Source organism: Hypanus sabinus, chromosome 3 (genome assembly GCF_030144855.1).
Source record: "Hypanus sabinus isolate sHypSab1 chromosome 3, sHypSab1.hap1, whole genome shotgun sequence".
NCBI classification, from domain to species: domain Eukaryota; kingdom Metazoa; phylum Chordata; class Chondrichthyes; order Myliobatiformes; family Dasyatidae; genus Hypanus; species Hypanus sabinus.
The window spans coordinates 181,904,251-181,925,632 of NC_082708.1; the positions used below are offsets into that span (position 1 = coordinate 181,904,251).

Consider the following 21,382-nt stretch of genomic DNA (forward strand, 5'->3'; position numbering starts at 1 on the left):
CAACTCCAGCGGCCGACAGTGCAGGTTACGTGAAAATGGGAAATTCAGTGGGTCATCTCCCTGTTCGTTAAATCCTCGAAGGACCCTGGCAAATTTATTAAACAAGATCACCCTTTTAACCATGCCATTTTGGCCTTGCTTGACTAATGGAGGGTTTTGGTCAATGACAGCAATGCATCCACCCCCTGCCCTGTCTGTCACCACTTCCTTTATGACCCATGTATTGGCCTAGCAGGCAGAGTAGACTACTAAGATGCCACTGGGGCAATATCCTGGTTCATTACTGCGAATGAAAGCTCCGTGTCCTCCTTGTTTAATAAATAGTCCTCATAAATCCCCCAGCACTAGATGAGAGGTATAGACAAGGTGAATCCACATGGTATTTAGACCATAAAATATAGACCTTTTGGCCCATTGAGCATGCTCTATCATTCTGTTATGGCTGATTTATTATCCCTCTCAACCACATTCTTCTGCCTTTGCCCAATGACCTTTGATGCCTTTATTAATCAAGAACCTATAAACCACTTTAAATATACCCAACGACTTGACCTCCACTGCCATCTGTAGCAATCAATTCCACAGGTTCACCACCCTCTGACAAAATAAATTCCTTCTTATCTAAAGGGACGTCCTTCGATTCTGAGGCTCTGTCCTCTGGTCATAGACCTCCCTCCCCACACTATCCCCACTATAGGAAACATTCTCTCCGTGTCCACTCTATCAAGACCTCCAGTATTCAAAAGGTTTCGAAGAGATTCCCTCTCATTCTTACAAACTCCAGCAAGTACAGGCTCAGAGACATCAAATGCTCCTCGTAAGTTCTTCCTAGGGACGGAGAGCTAAAACTAGAGTTTAATAGGAGAGGTGAAAAAAGGGACTTGAGGGGTATATAGAATAAGCTGCCAGAAAAAGTGGCTGAACCAGCTAAAATAACAACATTTAAAAGACACTTGGATAAGAGGGGTTTAGATGTGGGACAAACATGGGGAAATGGGACCAGCTTGGTAGTCACCACAGTCAGCATAGATGGGTGCACTGAAGGCTCTGTTTCTGTCCTGTAGTATGTTGTCAATGTACCACACTATTCATTCCCTCAAATAAGCCTGGCTCTCATCTAAATACTTGCTGTTGGGGAATTTAAAATTCTTTGGGATAAAGGCAAAACATCCCATCTTCCCTTCAAATCTCCATCAAAAAAGCAGTGAGAAGGATTCATTTCTCCTGCTCTTGGAAGATGTTGCTCCACATACTTGGACCTATTTTTTCTCCCCTTCAGATCTCGGCAGTCAGCAATTAGTCACAGGCCTTGTCAGGGGCTGCCTTTCAACCATGAATAATGCAGATGCCGCTGACCTTTGTTCAGTGATTAGAAACCAAAAGGGAGAAGGTTTCTCTTTCGTTCCTGAAGTGAGAAGTGTTTCAGAAGCTTCAGTGAGGGAAGGGGGAGATGGCCTGGTAGATGGAAGCCTGGTGCAGAGCTTGCTGAGTATCTGCCCACACCACAGTGATTCAGGGAAGCAAAGCACAAAAGCTTCTGTCGCCATCACTTCACAAGGCGTTGACAGGCTGATATACGGTAGATAGTGGAATTCCAAAGACAGGCATTGTTGACTGCCCTCTCTTTACTCCATACTGAAGCTCAGTAAATTCGGAAATTTTTAAATTATTGTCACAAGTACCAAAGTGAAAAATATTATCTTGCCTACCTGTAAGACTTTACAAGGTATTGCCAGTCTGCACTTAGAGTATTGTGAGCGACTTTGGGCCTCTTAGGGTGTAAGGGCATTGCAGAGGGTACAGAAGAGGTTCATAAAAATGATCCCTGTAATTAAAAGGTTAATATGTAAGGGTATTTGATGGCTGTGGGTCTGTACTTGCTGGAGTTTCGAAGAGTGGGGGGGGGGGGGAATCTCATTGAAACCTATCAAATATTGAAAAGTCTAGATAGAGTGGACATGGAGAGGATGTTTCCAGTAGTGAGACAGTCCAGAGGGCACAGCCACAGAATACAGGGACAGCCCTTTAGAACCGAGATGAGGATGGATTTCTTTAGTCAGAGTGTAGTGAGTCTTTAGAATTCATTGCCACAGATGGATGTGGAGGTTAAATTATTGGGTATATTCAAAGTGGAGTTTGATTGGTTCTTTAATTAGTAAGAGCATCGAAGGTTATGGGGAGAAGATGGGAGAACAGGGTTGAAAGTGATAATAAATCAGAATCAGGCTTAATCTCACCAGCATTTGTAAGAAAATTTGTTGTCTTTGTGGCAGCAGTACAATGCAACACATGATAATAGAAGAAAAAACCGTGAATTACAGTAGGTATATGCAGTGCCTATAAAAAGAATTCACTCCCTAAAAGATTTCATGTTGATCAACGTCAAAAAAGCCAAATTAAATCCACTGTGTTTTAATGTTGTTATACAATAAAAAGTATTCACCCCTCCCCCCCAGAATTTTTCACGTTTTATTGTTTTGCAACATTGAATCACAGTGGATTAATTTATTTATTTTTGTCACTGATCAACAGAAAAAGACTCTTTCATGTTAAAATGAAAACAGGTCTCTTTAAAGTGATCTAAATTAATTACAAATATAAAACAAAATAATTTATTTATAAGTAATCACCTCCTTCAAGTCAGTATTTAGTGGATGAACCTTTGGCAGCAATTATCACCTCAAGTCTGTGTGGATATGTCTTTATCAGCTTTACACATCTGGTCACTGCAATTTTTCCTCAATCTTCTTTACAAAACTGCTCAAGCTCTGTCAGATTGCATGGGGATCGTGAGTGAACAGCCCTTTTTTAAGTCTAACCACAAATTCTTAATTGGATTGGGGTTTGGACTATGACTTGGCCACTCCAGAACATTAACTTTGTTGTTCTTAAGCCATTCCTGTGTAGCTTTGGCTTTATGCTTGGGGTCATTGTCTTGATGGAAAACAAATCTCCCAATTCACTGTTCTCTTGCAGGCAGCATCAGGACTTCTTCTAGGAATTCCCTGCATTTTGCTGCATTCATTTTACCCTCTACCTTCACAAGCCTTCCAGTGCCTGCTGCAGTGAAGCATCCCCACAGCATGATACAGCCACCACCGTGCTTCATAGTAGGGTGGTGTGTTTTTGACGATGTCCTCTGATGACCAAGAAGCTCTATTTTGGTTCCATCAGACCATAGAACCTTCTTCCAGTTGACTTCAGAGTCTCCCACATGCCTTCTGGCAAACTCTAGCTGAAATTTCATGTGAGTTTTTTTTCAACAGTGGCTTTAACAGCTGTGCCATATTCTTTCCATTTCTTGATGACTGAGTTAACTGTACTCCAAGTGATTTTCAGTGACTTGGAAATTTTTGTGTATCCATCTCCTGACATGCTTTTCACAGAGTTGCTTGGAGTGTAGATTTTGGCAGGATGCTGACTCACCAGCAGATACAGGTCTACTTGTACTACAATCAATTAAAACACCTTGACTGCACACAGGTTCCCAAAAAATCTCTATTTAACTAATTATGTGACTTCTAAAGCCAATTGGCTGCTCCAGTGATGATTTGGTGTGTCATATTAAAGTGGGGGGTGGTGAGTACTTATGCAATCAATTATTTTGCGTTTTATATTTGTAATTAATTTACATCAGTTTGTAGAGATCTGTTTTCACTTTGACATAGAAGAGTCTTTTTCTGTTGATCAGTGTCAAAAAAGTCAAATTAAATCCACTATGATTCATTAAAACATGAAAACATCCGGGGGCGGGTGAATACTTTCTATAGGCACTATATGTATATATTAAATGGTGAAATTAAATACTAATGCAAAAATAAAAATATTAAAATAACTGTGAAGTAGTGTTCATAGATTCAATGTCCATTCAGAAATTGGATGGCAGAGAGGAAGAAACTGTTCCTGAATCTTTCTTTTTTCTAACTTATATCATTTACGCACATGGCACTCTGTTGGTGATCTTTAAACTGTACTGCACCATCCGCCACAAGCCGGGCTTCCCAGTGGCCAGGCATTTCAATTCTGATTCCCATCCCCATTCCAACGTGAGAATCTGTGACTTCCACTTGTGCCACGATGAGGTCACGCTCAGGATGGAGGAGCAACTCCTTGTATTCTGCCTGGGTGCCCTCTTGATGGGATAAATATCGGTTTCTCCTTCCGGTGAACAAGTATCACCACCCCACCCCCCCACCCCCGTTCCCTAATCTGACCTCTTACCTCTTCTCATCTGCCTATTAATTCTCCCTGGCCCCCCTCCTCTTTCCCTTTCTCCTGTTGTCCACTGTCCTCTCTTATCAGATTCCTTCCTCTCCAGTCTTTTACCCTTCCCACCCACTTGGCTTCACCTATCACTTTCCAGTTTGCCTCTTTCCCCTCTCCTCACCGTTTTGTTCAGGCAGCTTCCTCCTTCCTTCTCAGTTGTGAAGAAGGATCTCGGCCCAAAACACCTAATGGTTATTCATTTCCTTAGATTCTGTTTTACCTGCTGAGTTCCTTCAGCATTTTGTGTGTGCTGCTTTTAATTCAGAATTGTTATTGATTTTCCTTATTCTAGCTCAATGCACTATGTAATACAAGCTTTTTACTGTTTCTTGGCACACCAATTTCAATACCATCAGATGACGCTTCCAACACTGGTTTGAAAGCCTTGGGAAGGTGGTCGGGTTGTAGAGAGAGGAGCAAAGATGTTGTCTTGAAAATGCAAGACATATGTGGGGCGGTTCCCCCTGAAGCCAAAGGGGCTGTGATGTACCGGAGGCGTTCACATTTACAAGGAATTTCAGTCCAGCCGGTGGATCATCATTACTGGATTGCCTGAAGGTGGGGAAGAACAGAATTACTTTGACACTGTGTTAATATGATTGGCAATAAGCTCAACGAAGGAGTGATAGTGTTGTAAGAGCATCCAGAGGGAACTGAAAGGGGATAACTTTGACATGAAAGTCTTTTTTCTGTTGATCAGTGTCAAAAAACACCAAACTAAATCCACCGTGATTCAATGTTGTTAAACAATAAAACATGAAATCATCGGGGGGGGGGGGGGTTAATACTTCTTATAGGCACTGCATGTGCCTAAGACTTTTCCACAGAACTGTACTGCAATATACTGCTGCCACAAAAACAACAAATTTCATGGCATGTATCAGTGATATGAAACTTGATTTTGATTCCTATCTCTATAGATCATGTTTTATTCCTGATTTCGCTCCCCGTTTTGTGGCAAGGCAGTCATACTCTCACTGAAAGGCAGGGAAGGCTTGTGCAGTCTTGGTGTTCTTTGGTTGTACAGTTCGTAGAGACTTGATGGGCTGGATGGAGGAGCTTGTCACGGGCCTCTCCCCTCTCCCCAGTCTCTTTCTATTAGTGAGCTCGATCCCTTGAGGTCTTGTCAGACGAGCCACCCCATTTATCGGCGAGGATGGTGGGTGCGGAGGGGACGGGTGTGCTGTTGAGCTGAGAAGACCTGCAGCAGATGGCAGGGAAGCCATTTTGGTGCATGTTCCTGTACACAGACTGAGGCAGTCAGAGTGACAGCTGAGACAGGGATAGCCTGATACTTATGACAGTCACTGACCTTCGGATCTTTGGAGACAAAGCCTGAACTTTCATAACACTGCCAGCAGTAATATAATAAAGCTCTGGCATTTGCTGCTAATTGCTTCTGTCCTTGCCTCAACACTCACCGGATGTTAATACTGCCCTGGCTCTGAATTAGATCAAACAACCTTTATGTCCCACAAAGGTCATATGAGGCACAACTGCTACCTCACATCTCCAGTGTCCTGGGACCTATCCTGTCTGTGTGGAGTTTGCATGTGCTCACCCCCTCACTCATGTAATCGCATGGGTTTCCTCCTACATCTCAATGGTGTGCAAGTTGGCGGATGTAAATTGCACCCAGTAGAGTACGTAAATGGGTACTCCAAGAGGATCACAACCTTGTATTGGGTTTGAAGGTCTGCCTGCCTCATTGACCCCGGGGAGCAATGTTGGCTGGAGTCAGGGTCACCCATGCCAAACAGGTCAAAGGTTAGAGGGCAGACTAAGAGTGGTCCACCGGTCCTCCAGGTTCGGGGGTTCAGCTCAGGGCTAGCGATCCTGACTGGTCAAACAGAACTGTTACTGAAACAGCTTCCGAGTGCGACGGTGTTCCTGAGTCTCCACCCGGAACTTGCATTACTGACAGTAGAGAAAGCCAAAGCAAAGCTCCTGAGATGATGAAGGAAATCCTGAACACCAGAAGAGACCACGATGTAATGGGCAGTAAGTAAGAGTAAATGGGTATACGACCAGACCTTTAAATATCATCTGAAACTAGAATGCTGGCAATGGAAAGAGTTAGTCAGGCTGAGGAGAGGTTAGTAAGCTGGAAAGGCAATGCTTTTCCACACTTCTGAATCAAAGACGATATATTATATATCGGCCAATAACATTACTTGGCAGGGCCACGCAAACAGCCATCAAGTAATGTCATTGTGACAAGAGCATTAGCCATTTAACAACAAAAAAACATTGATCTGCCAGGCCTTCGTACTATGTTTAACAATGATTTGGGCAAATGGCCAGCAGGCGCAATGTCAGGCTTCACCGGTATCACTAAAATGTCAAGATCAGAGGAACTTCAAATAGACCTTGAAGAGCTGATGCCTGGTGGATGGAATTCTGCGTCAGGAAATGTGAGGCGATGTGCTTCAAATGCAAGGGTAATGAGGTGTTGGGGGAACTCAGTGGGTCAGATAGCATCTGTGGAAGTGCTGGTGGGGTAAACGGACAGTCCGCATTTTGCGACACAAAAGAGAGAGCAGCTGCTGGAAATCTAGGGCAGCAAAGTGCTGGAAGAACTAACTGGGTCAGGCAGTGTTTACATATTTCTTTACTGAGATACTGTGTGGATTAGGCCCTATAAAGGACTGTGAGAATGGCCAAGAGTATCGGGGACATTTATCAGGAGCACTGTGTACACAAGGCCCTTAGTATTATCAAGGATCCCACCCATCCATCTAACATCCTCTTTGAATTTCTACCATCAGGCAGGAAACTCCGATGCAAAAAAACAAGGATAGTCAGGATGGGAAACGGTTTCTTCCCTCAGGCCATTAGGCTTCTGAACTCCCTGTTGCACCACATTTGAAGTGTCACTGGTTAATTTGTTCTGTACCTTACAATATTTAAATTATGCACTTTATTTATGCATAATTCATCTGTAGATTTAATTCTTACTTTCCTACGTTATTGTATGTTATATGTGTGTGCTTCAGTATGTGTACTACCATTTTACACCCTGGTTTGGAGAAACGTTTCATTTTACAGTATACATATATATAGTTAAATGACAATAAACTTGACTGGAATATGCCCTTCCAGCATGGAATAAGCCATGCCACCCAGCAACCCCCAATTTAACCCTAACCTATTCACAGAACAATTTACAATAATCAATTAACCTAACAGCCGGTACACCTTTGGACTGTCGGAGGAAACCCACACGGTCACAGAGAGAATGTACAGTCTCCTTACAGACAATGACAGGAATTGAGCCCCTTGTTGCTGGTACTGTAAAACATTCTGCTGCATACGTCACTATTGTGCTGCCCAAATCTGTGGGAGTAAATGGGAAGCCGATGTTTCATGACACAAGCAACTGTAGGTGCTGGAAGTCTGTAGGAACACGTACATACAGTACGTGCAAAAGTCTCCGGCACCCTACATTCTTTATGTGGTTTCAGATGGTTCCATAGAGCCCTGATCTCAACATTTTCGAGGCTGTCTGGGATTACCGGGAGAGAGAGAAGCAAGCGAGACAGCGAACTGTGGCAAGATCTCGAAGCTGCTTGGAACAACCTACCAGCCGATTTTCTTATAAAACTGCACAAGAGTATATCTATGAGAATTGATACAGTTTTAAAGGCAAAGGGTGGTCACACCAAATATAGATTTGATTTAGTTTTTTTACTATTTACTACTCCTTATAGTAAAATTTTGATAATTAGAAACTTATATTACATTATTTTATAAAGCATTTTCACTTTACAGATTTCTAAAAAACTCCCTAAAGCTTTTGTACAGAACTGTACACTGGGCCAAAGGTCCTGAGTCTGAGTTATCACAGAGCGTACTGGAGGAATTCAGCAATCACAGAGCGTACTGGAGGAATTCAGCAGGCCAGGCAGGATCTGTGGAGGGAAGTGCAGTCAGTGCTTCATGACACAAAAGATCCTGCAGGGGCTGAGAATCAGGAACAATGCACACAAGATGCCGGAGTAACTCAGTGGTGGCTGTGCGTAATTGCAAGTTAATTATTCAGCTGTATCTGTGACAACTTGGGCTTTGCTGTAAAGGAGCTGGTGAGGAGCCTGGGACAAAATGCAGATAAGTGAGTGATAAAGGTGAAGACTGAATTCGGAAATTGGAGTTGCAAAGAAACTTGGGAGTCTTCATGCAGGATTCCCTAAAGGTTAATTTGTGGGTTGAGTTGGTGGTGAGGAAGACAAATGCTTATGTTAGCATTCATTTCGAGAGGAATGAAATATAAAACAAAGAGTGTAATGCTGAGGCTTTATAGGGCACTGGTTAGACCACACATGGAGTATTGTGAGCAGTTTTGGATGTGCAAGCATTGGAGACGGTAAAGAGGAGATTCACAAGAATTACCTCTGGAATGAAAGGGTTAATGTAGGAGGAGTGCTTTATGGCTCTGGGCTTCTACCCACTAGAGTTTAAAAGAATGGTGGGGGGGGGGTAGGGGTGCAACGTCATTGAAACCCATCACATACTGAAAGACCTAGATAGAGTGGACGTGTAGAGGATGTTTCGTATAGTGGGGGAGTCCAGGACTGAATTGAAGGACATCCCTTCAGAACAGAGATGAGGAGCAATTTATTACCCAGAGAGTTGTAAATCTCACTGGAATTCATTGCCACAATGACTGTGGAGGCTGTTATTGGGTATATTTAAAGTGGAGGTTGATTAGTCAGGGTGTCAAAATTTACAGGGAGAAGGCAGGAGAATGGGGTTAAGAAGGAAAATAAATCAGCCATGATCAAATGTTGGAGCAGACTTGACAGGTCAAATGGCCTAATTTTACCCCTATCTCCTATGGTCTTATTTTCTAGTGATTAGCATGTACATTGTGGGCTGAAGGTGCTCAATCTGTGTACTATACCTATACATATAGATGTATATAGCACACGATTGGAAAAAAAAAGGGAGAGCTTTGTGGGAAGGAAGGGTTAGATTGACCTTGGAGTAGGTTAAAAGGTTGGCACAGCATCGTGGACCAAAAGGCACTGAATGCTATCACAGGTAGCCAGCATCCATCATCAAGGACCCCCACCATCCAGATCATGCCTTCTTCTCACTGCTGCCACCAGGAATAAGGTACAGGAGCCTCAGGACTAACACCACCAGGTTCAGTAAGAGTTATTACCACTCAACCAGCAGGCTCTTGAACCAGCGTAGATAATATCACTCACCCATCATTGAACTTGTCCCCACAAACCTATGGACTCACTTTCAAGGTCTCTTAATCTCATGTTCTTGAAATTTATTGCTTATTTATTTACTATCATTATTTTCTTTCTTTTTCTTTTGTATTTGCACAGCTTGTTGTCTTTTGCACATTGGTTGTCCAAGCTGTTGGGCGCGGTCTGTTGTGTTTCTTGTATTTACTGTAATTGCCCGCAAGAGAATGAATCTCAGCGTCGTATAGGATGACATACAGTACACGTACCTTAATTTACTTTGCACTATGCTGTCACATAATAAGTGAGATCCCTATTTATTGTTCTAAACCAAAGAGTACAGGACAAGAACCACTGCGCACACCTTATACATGAACCCTTTCATTCCCAAGATTCAAATTTATTTGTCACGTGTACATCAAAAGATACAGTGAAATGCATTGTTTGAGTTAACAACCTACACACCCAAGGACGTGCTGGGAGCAGGCACATACTCTGCTGCTAACATAGCAAGCCCAGCGTTCTTGGCAGAACAGCACAGAACACAATGGGCAACAGATAAAGGTGGGGTTGGGAAAGGACGGACGTACTGTTGGCCTGTGGCACAGTTCATGAGTTAATATAGCTCCAACCTGTTCTGTGCAGGTGATAGTGCGGAACATGACAAGCAGCAAATCAAGCCCCTTTCCTCCTTCCCAGCCACCGGGACAGGCTTTCATCCTCCAGCATATACAGCCTCGGGCCTACAGACAAGGGGCTTTGACCTCCCTAGTGGACTCAGAGGGTTTTGCAGATCATTCTCATGTACCTTCTCTGTACCTTCTCCAATGCCAACACATCCTTATTTAGGTTCAACAACATGTTGATCCTTGATCCAGCAGCAAAAGACCACAAACTCACACTCAGTGGCCACTTTATCTGATTTTACAGGGCGCTAAGAAAGTAAATATAGAACGTAGAACTGTACAGCACACAAACGGGCCCTTTGGCCCGCAATTATCTGCCCAACCTGCTAAAAAGCAAATCAAAAACACTCAAATACTAATCCCTCCATCTTCCTTTTATCTAACTCTCTGATTATGTATGTGGTGACCACTGTCAAAAGTGGTGGGACAGTGAGAGGAGGGACCTACGGTCGGCCCAGGGTTCCAGCCTATTTTGTGTGGATAGCACTGGGAACAAATCGCGGGAAACTGCCAATGCACTGTTGGCAAGTTTGTGTCGTTATCTCCCAATGGGACTCTGCAAGGGTGATGGAGACCGAGTCAGACTGACTGAGTTGGTTCTGCTGATCCCTGATGACAGATGAACCAAAGGCTCCTGTTCTTTGTGTTCACACTTAACCTGATGAAAGAGTGTATCAATTTGAAAGCTAACCCAGTAGAACTCTCTCATTGTGCAGCCTCACGTGCTTGAAGAAGCGTCACTACATTATCAGGCAGCTGACTGAGGATTACTGCCTGTTTGTTAGGTGAAATAGAGATTGTTCCAGCTTGAAGGTGGTACATTCTCATTCAATATGAACCAAGCTCGTGTACACAAAGCAACACACACAAATGCTGGGGGAGCTCAGCAAGCCAAGCAGCATCAATGGAAAAGAGTAAACAGTTGACATAATTGCCCCCCTCCCCTTCACCATTCCCCATTCCTGTTTCCTCTCTCACCTCCCCTTCCTCGGTGCTCTTCCCCCTTCCCTTTCTTCCATGGTCTTCTGTCCTCTCCTTTCAGAGTCCCCCTTCTCCAGCCCATCATCTCTTTCACCAGTTGACTTTCGAGCTCTTTACTTCACTCCTCCCCCCCTCCAGTTTTGCCTATCACCTGCCACCTTGTACTCCTCCTCCTTCCCCCCCCCCACCTTCTTACTCTGACTTCTCCCCTTCCTTTCCAGTCCTGAGGAAGGGTTTCAGTCTGAAATGTTGATATTTCATTCATTTCTGAAGATGCTACCTGGCCTGCTGAGTTCCTCCAGCGTTTTGTGTGTGTTGCTTTGGATTTCCGGCATCTGCAGACTTTCTTGTGTTTGTGACATTAACACACATACATTTACCCACAAAGTTTAAAGTAAATTGTTCTCGAAGTATATATACACACAGTGACCACTTTCTTAGGTACACCTGTACACGTGTTCGTTAATGTAAATCTCTAATTAGTCTAATATGCGGCAGTAACTCAATGCATAAAAGCATGGAGACATGGTCAAGAGGTTCAGATGTTGTTCAAACCAAACATCAGAATGGGGAAGAAATGTGATCTAAGTGTCTTTGACCATGGAATGATTGATGGTGCCAGATGAGTTTGACTTGAGAGACAGCTGATCTCCTGGGATTTTCACACACAAGTCTAGAGTTTACAGAGAATGGTGCGAAAACAAAGACATCCAGTGAGCAGCAGTTATGTGGGTGAAAATACCTTGTTAATGAGAGGGGTCAGAGGAAAACGACCAGACTGGTTCAAACTGACAGGAAAGGGGCAGTAACTCAAATACAACAGTGGTGTGCAGAAAAGCCTTGAGGTGGATGAGCTACAGCAGCAGAAGACCATGAACGTACACGTAGTGGCTACTACACACACACAGTTCTCAACCATTTTTATGCCCTGGACCCCTACCGAGGGGCCCATGAATCCTAGGTTGGGAATCCCTGACATAAACAGACATAAATATTTTATGAATACATGCTGTGTTGCTGAATTCTGACATCATTCAGTGGCACATCAGGAAGAGTTTCATCCTGAAGCTGTCTGTATGCTTCTCAGAGGGAAAAAATAGGCCCTTTCTTCTGAATTCCTGAACTGGGAGGCAGTTTGGTGAGTGATGACAGTCGTTAATTGATCCACTCTGTGTGTGAAGATTTATAGGTGAGCCGATGGCCTGAATTCACAATGAACGGGGCACTGACATTGACACACTAAAAAGCAAAGTACGCTTGCCCAGAGGTGAAAGATCTCCTTTCAGAAGTCCACCTTGTTAAAAATGCGTAAATAATTTTCGATTTCTGTAGTGAACTTTCAAGGCCTTAGTATCACCTAATGCAGGTTCAATGAAGAATATTTCACATCAATATGCAAAATTTTGTTGCAACATTCACTCAGTGGCTACTCTTAAGAAATAATCATAGTTGCACAGCTGACATTCTGTGGGGTATATGTGTTGTGAATACTTCCCACAGAGATAAGGATTTGTTCTATAGCAGAGTTCTGAACCTGGGGTCCACAGACCGCTCGGGGAGGGGAGTGGGGGGGGGGGGGGAGCGTTCTGTGGATAGAGTCCAGAGGGTCCATGAACTTGGATGGGAAAACATTTACATCTTTATTTTCACTAACTTCGAACCAAAATGTAGCATTTCGAAGGTCAAAGTAAATTTTATCATCAAAGTACATATACAGCTCTGAGATTCATTTTCTTGTGGGCATACTCGTAGAATCTATAAAATAGTAGCTATACCAGGATCAATGACTGACTACCCAACTAGGGCGTTCAGTCAGAGTGCAGAGGACAAAAAACTGTGCAAATGCAAATATAAATAAACGGCAATAAATAACAAGAACATAAGACGAGAAGTCTTTTAAAGTGAATCCACTGTTGTGGGAACATTTCAGTGATGGGACAAGTGAAGTTATCTTCTTCTGTTCAAGGACCTGATGGTTGACGAGGGTAGTAACATTCTTGAGCTTGGTGGTGTGAATCCAAAGGCTCTTGACCTTTCTACCTGATAGCAGCAGTGAGAAGAGAGCATGTCCTGGGCGGTGGGGATCCCTGATGATCCCTTTCCAGAGGCAGCATTTCATGAAGATATGCTCAGTAGTTGGGAGGGATTTACCCATGATGTGCTGGGCCAAATCCACTACTTTTTGTAGGATTTTCCATTCATGGACATTGGTGTTTCCATACCAGGCTGTGATACAGTCAGTCAATATACTCTCCACCAGACTTCTGTATTCCATGAGGAACGAAGGCAACACACCACAGAAGTATTAGCAGTTTAATGTTCTTATTCAAGCTAAGCAACAACAGCTTTCAGACTGATAAGTCTTTAAAAAATAAAATTAATTTTAACTTGACTATATTTTAAAAGCATAGTCTTCTTGCTTAATGCATTAATAAGGAAGCCCGTGTATTAACATGTCACCAATTTATTTTTTAGTATTGTGATAAATGTATTTCAATATAATTGTTTCTTTTGTAACTCTATATATTTTATTTTATATATTTAAATACATTATTCTGAGAGCGGGTCCATAGGTGTCACTGGACTGACATATGGTGTTCATGGCGTAAAAGAGGTTAGGAACCCCTGCCCGATAGGCCACTGATTGAGGAGACTTCCTGATTAAACATCCTCACCTGTCTTTACGATTTCTGATTTGCACCCCTCTTTATTTCTTCATCTTTTCAGATTCAGATTTACTTATCAAAACATACAGTGAAATGCGATGTTTGTGTCAACAACCAACAGAACCTAAGGATGTGCTAGGGGGCAATCTGCAAGCGTCAATGGTTCAATTTAACATCAGAGAATGTATACAGTATACAACCTGAAATTCTCTTCACAGACATCTGTGAAGCAGAAGAAAAACCCAAAGAATGAATGACAGAAAACACTAGAACCTAACCCCCCCCCTTCCCACGCACAAGCAGCATCAAAGGCATCAACCCTCCCCCCATTTGTTCCAGCAAAGCATCAACTCCCACCACCCACTATGCAAGTAATAGCAAGCCCCCAGAGACCATCAAAAACTACTGTCCATCCCAACACTTCAACATCTCAGACAGGCTCTCTCTCTCTCACTAGGGGAGACCAACAGCACGCCATTTTGATGTGACATTCTGCCACGCCACTTGTCCAAGTTCCCCAACTTGAGGACCAGCAGACTGTCAATCATGAGAGAGAGAGAGAGAGAGAGAGACAGACAGACAGACAGGTAGATGACAGAGAGAGAGAGAGCGCGAGAGAGACAGGCAGACAGATAACAGAGACAGACAGATAGCTAGACAACAGAGAGAGAGAGAGAGACAGACAAGAGACAGAGAGATAGAGAGAGAGAGAGAGAGAAAGAAAGAAACAGAGAGAAAGAGAGATATCACCAGGCATTCTGGCACCAACATAGTGCACCCACAAAGTTCAGCTTTTATATTATCTATTACATTTTCCAATCAATAATCTGCAGTTAACAGAATCCCCTCTTGCTGCTTTGCTGTTTAATACCATGCTAAACAGCTGTTAGCTCAGTGCAGATTATGACTGTCTTGTGGAATGTGTTTCCATTTTGTAATTAAAAAATATTTTTGTGTGCAATCATGGTTTAGCTTCAGTTGTAGAGTTAATGTTTAAATGGTGTGTGCTAGAAATGTTATAAACCGATTAGCTTCTGATTGAGTTGTTCTTGGCAGAATGATTCACATCGAACATCAAGTGAATAAAGGGGGCCAAATATTATCAGGGATGTAGTTAGAATTATAGTCATCACCTTCTGAACCATTAACCCTTCATAATTGAGGCAAGATGTGGCTGAGTTTCCATTTGGAGCCTGTGGTAAAAAATCATCACTCTAGAGAATAATTAGACCATACATTGATGTAAAGACTTAAAGGGTCAACAGATTACCGAGGGTTGAGTCCCACCCCGAGGCTGGGTGATGACAGGACCACGGTAATGAATTTTCATTTATGTAGCATCAGTCATGCCTTCACAACATCGTAAGTGCCTCACAGCCTGTTATGCACTTCTGCAGTGTCACTGTTTTAAGAGACCAGTCTGCAAAATTATGAGAGGCATAATTAGTATCATTTTCCTATTGTGGAAATGTCTAATACTAGAGGTCAAGAACTGAAGATGAGAGGGGGAAAACTTTTAACTAAGATGTGCGGGGCAAGTCTTTTTACACAGAGAACTGTGGGTGACTGGAATGTGGTTACAAGGGGTGGTGGTGGATGTAGGTAAAGTGAGAGGCACCTGAGAGCCAAGGGGTATACGTACACAGAGAAAAATAACCTCCGGATCTCACATCTGGAATGATACTTGCTCTGGATTTCCCATTCCCAACATCTAGTTTCTCCATCTCATTTCAGCTGAACCTCTTTATCACTTAGAACTTGATTATAATGTTTAAAAAGCATTTGGGTAAGCCAATTTTGAATAAGTACAATAAATATAAAGGCATAAGATAGCATATATACATTGATTGTATATCCATAAAGAGACACTAAGCACAGGAGTATTCCTATACTGTTCTGTTTTATGTTCCAATAGCACAACATTCCAAAAGTCAGTGAGCTGTGGGCATGCAATGTTGGAGCTACAAGCGAGGCAACATTTGAGGGCTGCCCAGCCCAAACTTTCTGACTTGAATTGATGCAAGCGATACACTTCAATGTGACAAATAAAAAGTTAATCTTCCGATCTTCTTCAACATGCACTCGGAGCCCCTGTCTGTCCACTCAGCCTCTCATCTGTTCAGATTCCTGCTTCCTATCCCTGGGTAGTCCTCACGCTCCCACCAGAAAAGCTAATAATGTTAATCCTGGCAGCTTAATTTGCACAAAGCACACCACCCACCACCCACACAACTGCCATCAGTTTCTACGCTGCCTTGGCAGTTCGAGTTAGGAAGGTGAGGGGAGAAACTTTTTAAAGTTCCAAAAAGTATTTTTTTATATGAAGAAGAAGAAGAAGAAAGCCCTTAACTCCGAGTGGAGTCATTGGGACGTCGTCGTGATGGCGTTTTTTTTTTAGCAAGCTTTCTTGTTTTTATGAGGCCGAGTTGCTAGCTTGACGCTCAACCCAGCACGAATGGAAAATGTGCACAGGAGCTGGCTGGATTTTTTATACACACTGAGAAAAATGACCTCCTGGTCTCACATATGGAATGATACTTGCTCTGGATTTCCCATTCCCAAGAATTTAGTTTCTCCATCTCACTTCAGCTGAATCTCTTTATTACATACAGTAGAACTTGATTACAATATTTAAAAGGCATCGAGACAGGCACATGGTAAGAAGACATAGAACAAGAGATTCCCAACTGGGATCCATGGATTAATAATAAGGGTCCATGACAAAAAGAAAGGTTGGGAACCCCTGGAAAAGAGGGATAAGATGCAGATGTTATTAGCACAAATGGGCTTCATGACTGGCATGGACACAGTGGGTTAGTAGAGTCCATTTATGTGTTGTACACCAATTGTTACATGATATAGGAAAGGGGAACCAAAAACTAGAGATCATGGGCTTAATGTCAGAGGGGAAAAATTTAAAAGGGAATTGGGGGGGCAACTTTTTCACACAGGGGATGGTGTATACAGTATACTAAGTTTACTTTACTTAGAGATACAGGGCAGTAACAGGCCTTTCTAGCCCAATGAGTCCATGCCACCCAATTACATCCATATAACCAATTAACCTATTAACAACTAACCTATGGACTTAGAATGTGGGAGGAAACCCATGTGGTCACGGGGAGAATATGCAAACTCCTTACAGGCAGTGGCAGGCATTGAACCTGGGTTGCTGGTGTTGTAACAGCGTTACTCTGACCACTACACTACTGTACACTACTATAGATGAAATGAGCTGTCAGAGAAATTAATTCAGGGAGGACGTGCTCTCTTCTTGCTGCTGCCATCAGGAAGAAACTACGAAAGCCTCAGGGTCTCATACCACCAGGTTTAGGAACAGATATTACCCCTCATCTATCAGGCTCTTAACAAAGGGATAACTTCACTCAACTTCACTTGCCCCATCATTGAAATATCCACACAACCTATGAACTCCCTTTCAAGGACTCTTTTTCACATGTCCTCGATATTTATTTCTTATCTATATATTATTCTTCTTTCTTTCTTTTCGTATTTGCACAGTTTTTTTTGTCTTTTGCACACTGGTTGAATGCCCAAGTGGGTGCGGTCTTCCATTGATTCCGTATTGGTTATTATTCCATTATGGATTTACTGAGTATGCCCGCAATAAAATGAATCTCAGAGTTGTATATGGTGGCATAAATGTACTCTGATAATAAATTTACTTTGACCTTTGAGTTTAACATTTAGAACACTTATGCATTAGTACAATTTTAAAAGACACTTTGACAAGCACCTATATGTGGAAGATTTAAATGGACTTGGGCCAAACGTGGGCAAATGGAACTAGCATAGGTGGATTCCATGCATCAGGGCCCATTTCCACTGGATGAGTATATCAAAGCTTCATAGTCAAGCTGGTCTCCCTACCCCAGCCGATTTCACTCTTTCGTGTAAGAAAGAGCAGACGCTAACGTTTTCCCTTTCAGACCTCCCAAACAAACTCTCCTCTGGACTAATCACAGCTGCAGTCATTGGGAATGCACAAAAAAATATTAGAAGATCACATCTTGCAACTACAACCATTTTCTCATTGCGCAGGGGTGGGAGACAACAGTGCATAATGGCAGTGCTGCAGAGACTCAGTACCATCGCCCGCACCAGGCTCACCATTCACATCTATTGCAAACATATCAGGCTGAATATTAGGCACTCCGCAGAGTACATGGATGAGCTGATTGCAAGATTTTTTTTATTAAGTGCAATCGTGAACAATGGCCAGATCAGAAATGCTGATCAAGTCAATTAGTTCCCAAAGAGAACTCTGATAGGCCAATCGGATGCTTCACTGCTGCTCAGCGATAGAACATAAAAAAAAATCATATGTACAATTAAGAAACATTAAAAAATAGTAGAAATACTGGAGTCATGATGATCATGGTGAAGTTGTTGAAGTTAAGACTTTGGTGAGGCTTAATTTGGAGTATTCTGTGCACCTTTGGTCACTTATCTACAGGAAAGATATCAATAAGATTGAAAGATTACAGAGAAAATTTACAAGGGTTTTGTTGGGACTTGAGGACTTGAGTTATTGGGAAAGATTGAATAGGTGAGGATTTTACTCCCTGGAGTATTGGAGAATGAGGGAAGATTTGATAGAGATATGCTGAATTATGAGAGCTACAGATAGGGTAAATGCAAGCAGGCTTTTTCCACTGAGGTTGGGTGAGACTAGAACTAGAGGTCATAGGTTAAGGGTGAAGGTAAAATGTTTCAGGGAAACCTGAGGGGGAACTTCTTCACTCAGAGAGTGGTGAAAGTGTGGAACGAGCTGTCAGTAGAAGTGGTGGATGTGGGTTCAATTGCAAAATTTTAGAGAAGTTCGGTTAGGTACTTAGATGGGATGGGTATGTTAGGATATGGCCCGGGTGAGTGAATTGAATTAAAATAAATTTATTTAAATCTTACATCCATCCCACAACGTGAGGGAGTAAAAATGTTTGTGTTATGACTCCGTCGTAATGTTCAGACATGCGATTTTATAAGTTTAATGGCTTGTAGAAAGAAACTGTCCTGTAGCCTCTTGGTCCTGGCTTTAATGCTGCGGTACTGTTTGCCAGACATAAGTGGCTGAGATAGTTTACGGTTGGGGTGGCTGGTGTCCCCAGTGATCTTCTAGGCCTTCTTTATGCACCTGCTGCTGTAAGTGTCCTCAATGGAGGAAAGTTCACATCCACAAATGTGCTGGACTCTCCGTACCTCTCTAGGCAGGATAACACTTCGGCACAGACTAGAAGAGCTGAAGAGCCTTATTTTGTGTGCAGTGTCCTATGACTTTTTTATTGTCTATTTTATAATGCCGCTGAGAAATTTGTACTGCACTCTCCAACCCCAACATAAAACAAGTGTAGATATTTTGTCATGATCTCCTTTTAGTCCTGCTTTCTCTGCTGGTCATCTTGGTGACAATATATTTTATAAGTCATTATTACATTATCAGCAGCTATCAGTTCATAATAGCTTTGCCTAATGAAGCACATATATTAAAGCCATCTAATGGATGAGAATTGGTTGTCTCCCTGGAGACCATATCTGCCTAATAATGTGTAAGCATTTGAAATATCACTAATGAACAGAGCCACACGTAGCTAAATTCATCTGTGAGCTGTCATGGTTAAGTGGAGCAGTATTTGCTCTGTGTATATTGTAGGTCATTGGTCTCATTGCCAAGTTTGATGTTAGACAAAGGGTGCCTTTACCTGTAGATGATGCAAGCACAGTCCCGACAGGTCCCGCAGTTCGCTATGTCCTGTCCGGTGTGGTAAGACTGTCTCCTGGAATGCAAAGTGTGCATAATTAATCATTGATTAATGGTAATGTGACCACACACACACACTCCAGACCCAACTTAAGGAATATTTGCAGCTTATCTGTCCTGCAGCTTTGCAGAGTATCCCTCATAAGGAGATATTTCAGATGCTGGAAATGCAATGTAACACATTCAGAGAGTGAGGCGCACAGTAGCATCGCGGTTTGCCCAGTGCTATTACAGCTCAGGGCACCAGAGTTCAAAGTTCAGTTTCTGGCATCCTCAGTAAGAAATACTGTACATTCTTCCCATATGCATGTGGGTTTCCTCCCACAGTCCAAAGATGTACCAGTCAGTAGGTTAATTGATCATTGTAAATTGTACCGTGATGAGGCTAGGGGTTAAATTGGTGGGTTGCTAGACAATGTGGCTCATTGGGTCGAAAGGGCCTGCTTCATGCTGTATCTCTATAAATAAATAAACATACACAAAATGCCGGAGAAACTCAGCAGGTCAACCAGCATCTATGCAGAGGAATAAACATCCGATATTTCTGGCTGAGGACTGGAAAGGAAGGGGGGGAGAAGCCAGACAGAGTACTGCCTTTCTCCTTCTCTTTCTCCTGCAACGGTCCCACAGCCATGCAGGCTCCCAGCCCTTGTGCGGACAGAGAAGTGACATTGTGGGATGGAGTGGGATCATGGGATTTTCCTCCGATACACTGTTGAATAAGTTCTTCTTGTCTGACAGAACCCATGGTTAATGTAAAATTATCTGATAGGTGACACGGTAGTGCAATGGTTAACGTAATGCTTTGCAGTGCCAGCGATCACCAAGAAGTTCCTTGGATCAAAAGTATATAGAACGTATAGTACAACAGTACAGTCGAGGAACAGGCCCTTCAGCCCACAATGTTGACCTGAACTAACTAAACTGGTAATTAAATGCCAAACTAAACCCTTCTGCCTATCAATGTCCATATCCCTCCATTCCCTGTACCCATGCAAGTCAAGTTTATTGCAAATTAACTAAGACAATAAGACAACATCTCCAGACTAGGAGATAACACACATAACGCACACATATCACAATAACTTATGAAAGTAAGGATAAAATCTACAGATGAATTATGCATAAATAAACAAAGTAAAGTGCATAAATAAAATATTGTAAAGAACAGAACAGATTAACCGGTGACCCTTGAAATGCAATGTAGCAGGGAGTTCAAAAGCCTAGTGACCTGAGGGAAGAAACTGTTTCCCATCCTGACCGTTCTTGCCTTTATGCATCGGAGTCTCCTGTCTGATGATAGATAGTCAAAGAGGATGCTGGATGAATGGGTGGGATCCTTCATAATGCTTATAATATTAATAATACCTTACAATATTTATTTCTGTGTCCCTGACACAGCACTCCCAACAGATGTTCCTGATGGATGGTAGAAAGACCCTTATGACCTCTCAGCCGTATTCATAATCCTCATCAACACCTCATCTACCACTTGTAATGTCAGGTACCCACCACTCTCTGTATAAAACACTCGTTCAGCACATCTCCTTAAAATGTGTCTCTTCTCACCTTTAATGCATACCCTCCAATATTAGACATTCTGACCCCAGGAGAAGGATACAGCTATCTATCCTATGTATGCCTCTCACTTATATTCTTGCATTAAATTAACTGGAGAGCAAATCCTGTGGTAATTTTTCATCTGGAGCCAGAGGTGGAGAGGAGTGAATGGACCAGCATGGAACAAATGGGCAGAAAAGCCCATTTCCATGCTGTAGCATCCTATAAAGTCATCCCTCAGCTCCT

General features: G+C 42.6%; 2 protein-coding genes across 2 annotated transcripts in view; one reads left to right on the top strand and one right to left on the bottom strand.

Moving 5' to 3' along the window:
* LOC132391940 (dedicator of cytokinesis protein 2-like) overlaps positions 1-21,382 on the top strand; it is a 1,209,929-nt gene that overhangs the window by 584,316 nt on the left and 604,231 nt on the right. The window lies entirely within an intron of this gene.
* Positions 1-21,382, bottom strand: part of LOC132391942 (INSYN2B protein-like) — a 102,346-nt gene that overhangs the window by 59,489 nt on the left and 21,475 nt on the right. The window contains exon 3 of the mRNA XM_059965747.1: positions 19,518-19,592. Within this exon, the coding sequence (XP_059821730.1) occupies positions 19,518-19,592 (75 nt within the window). The remainder of the gene's footprint in view (positions 1-19,517; positions 19,593-21,382) is intronic.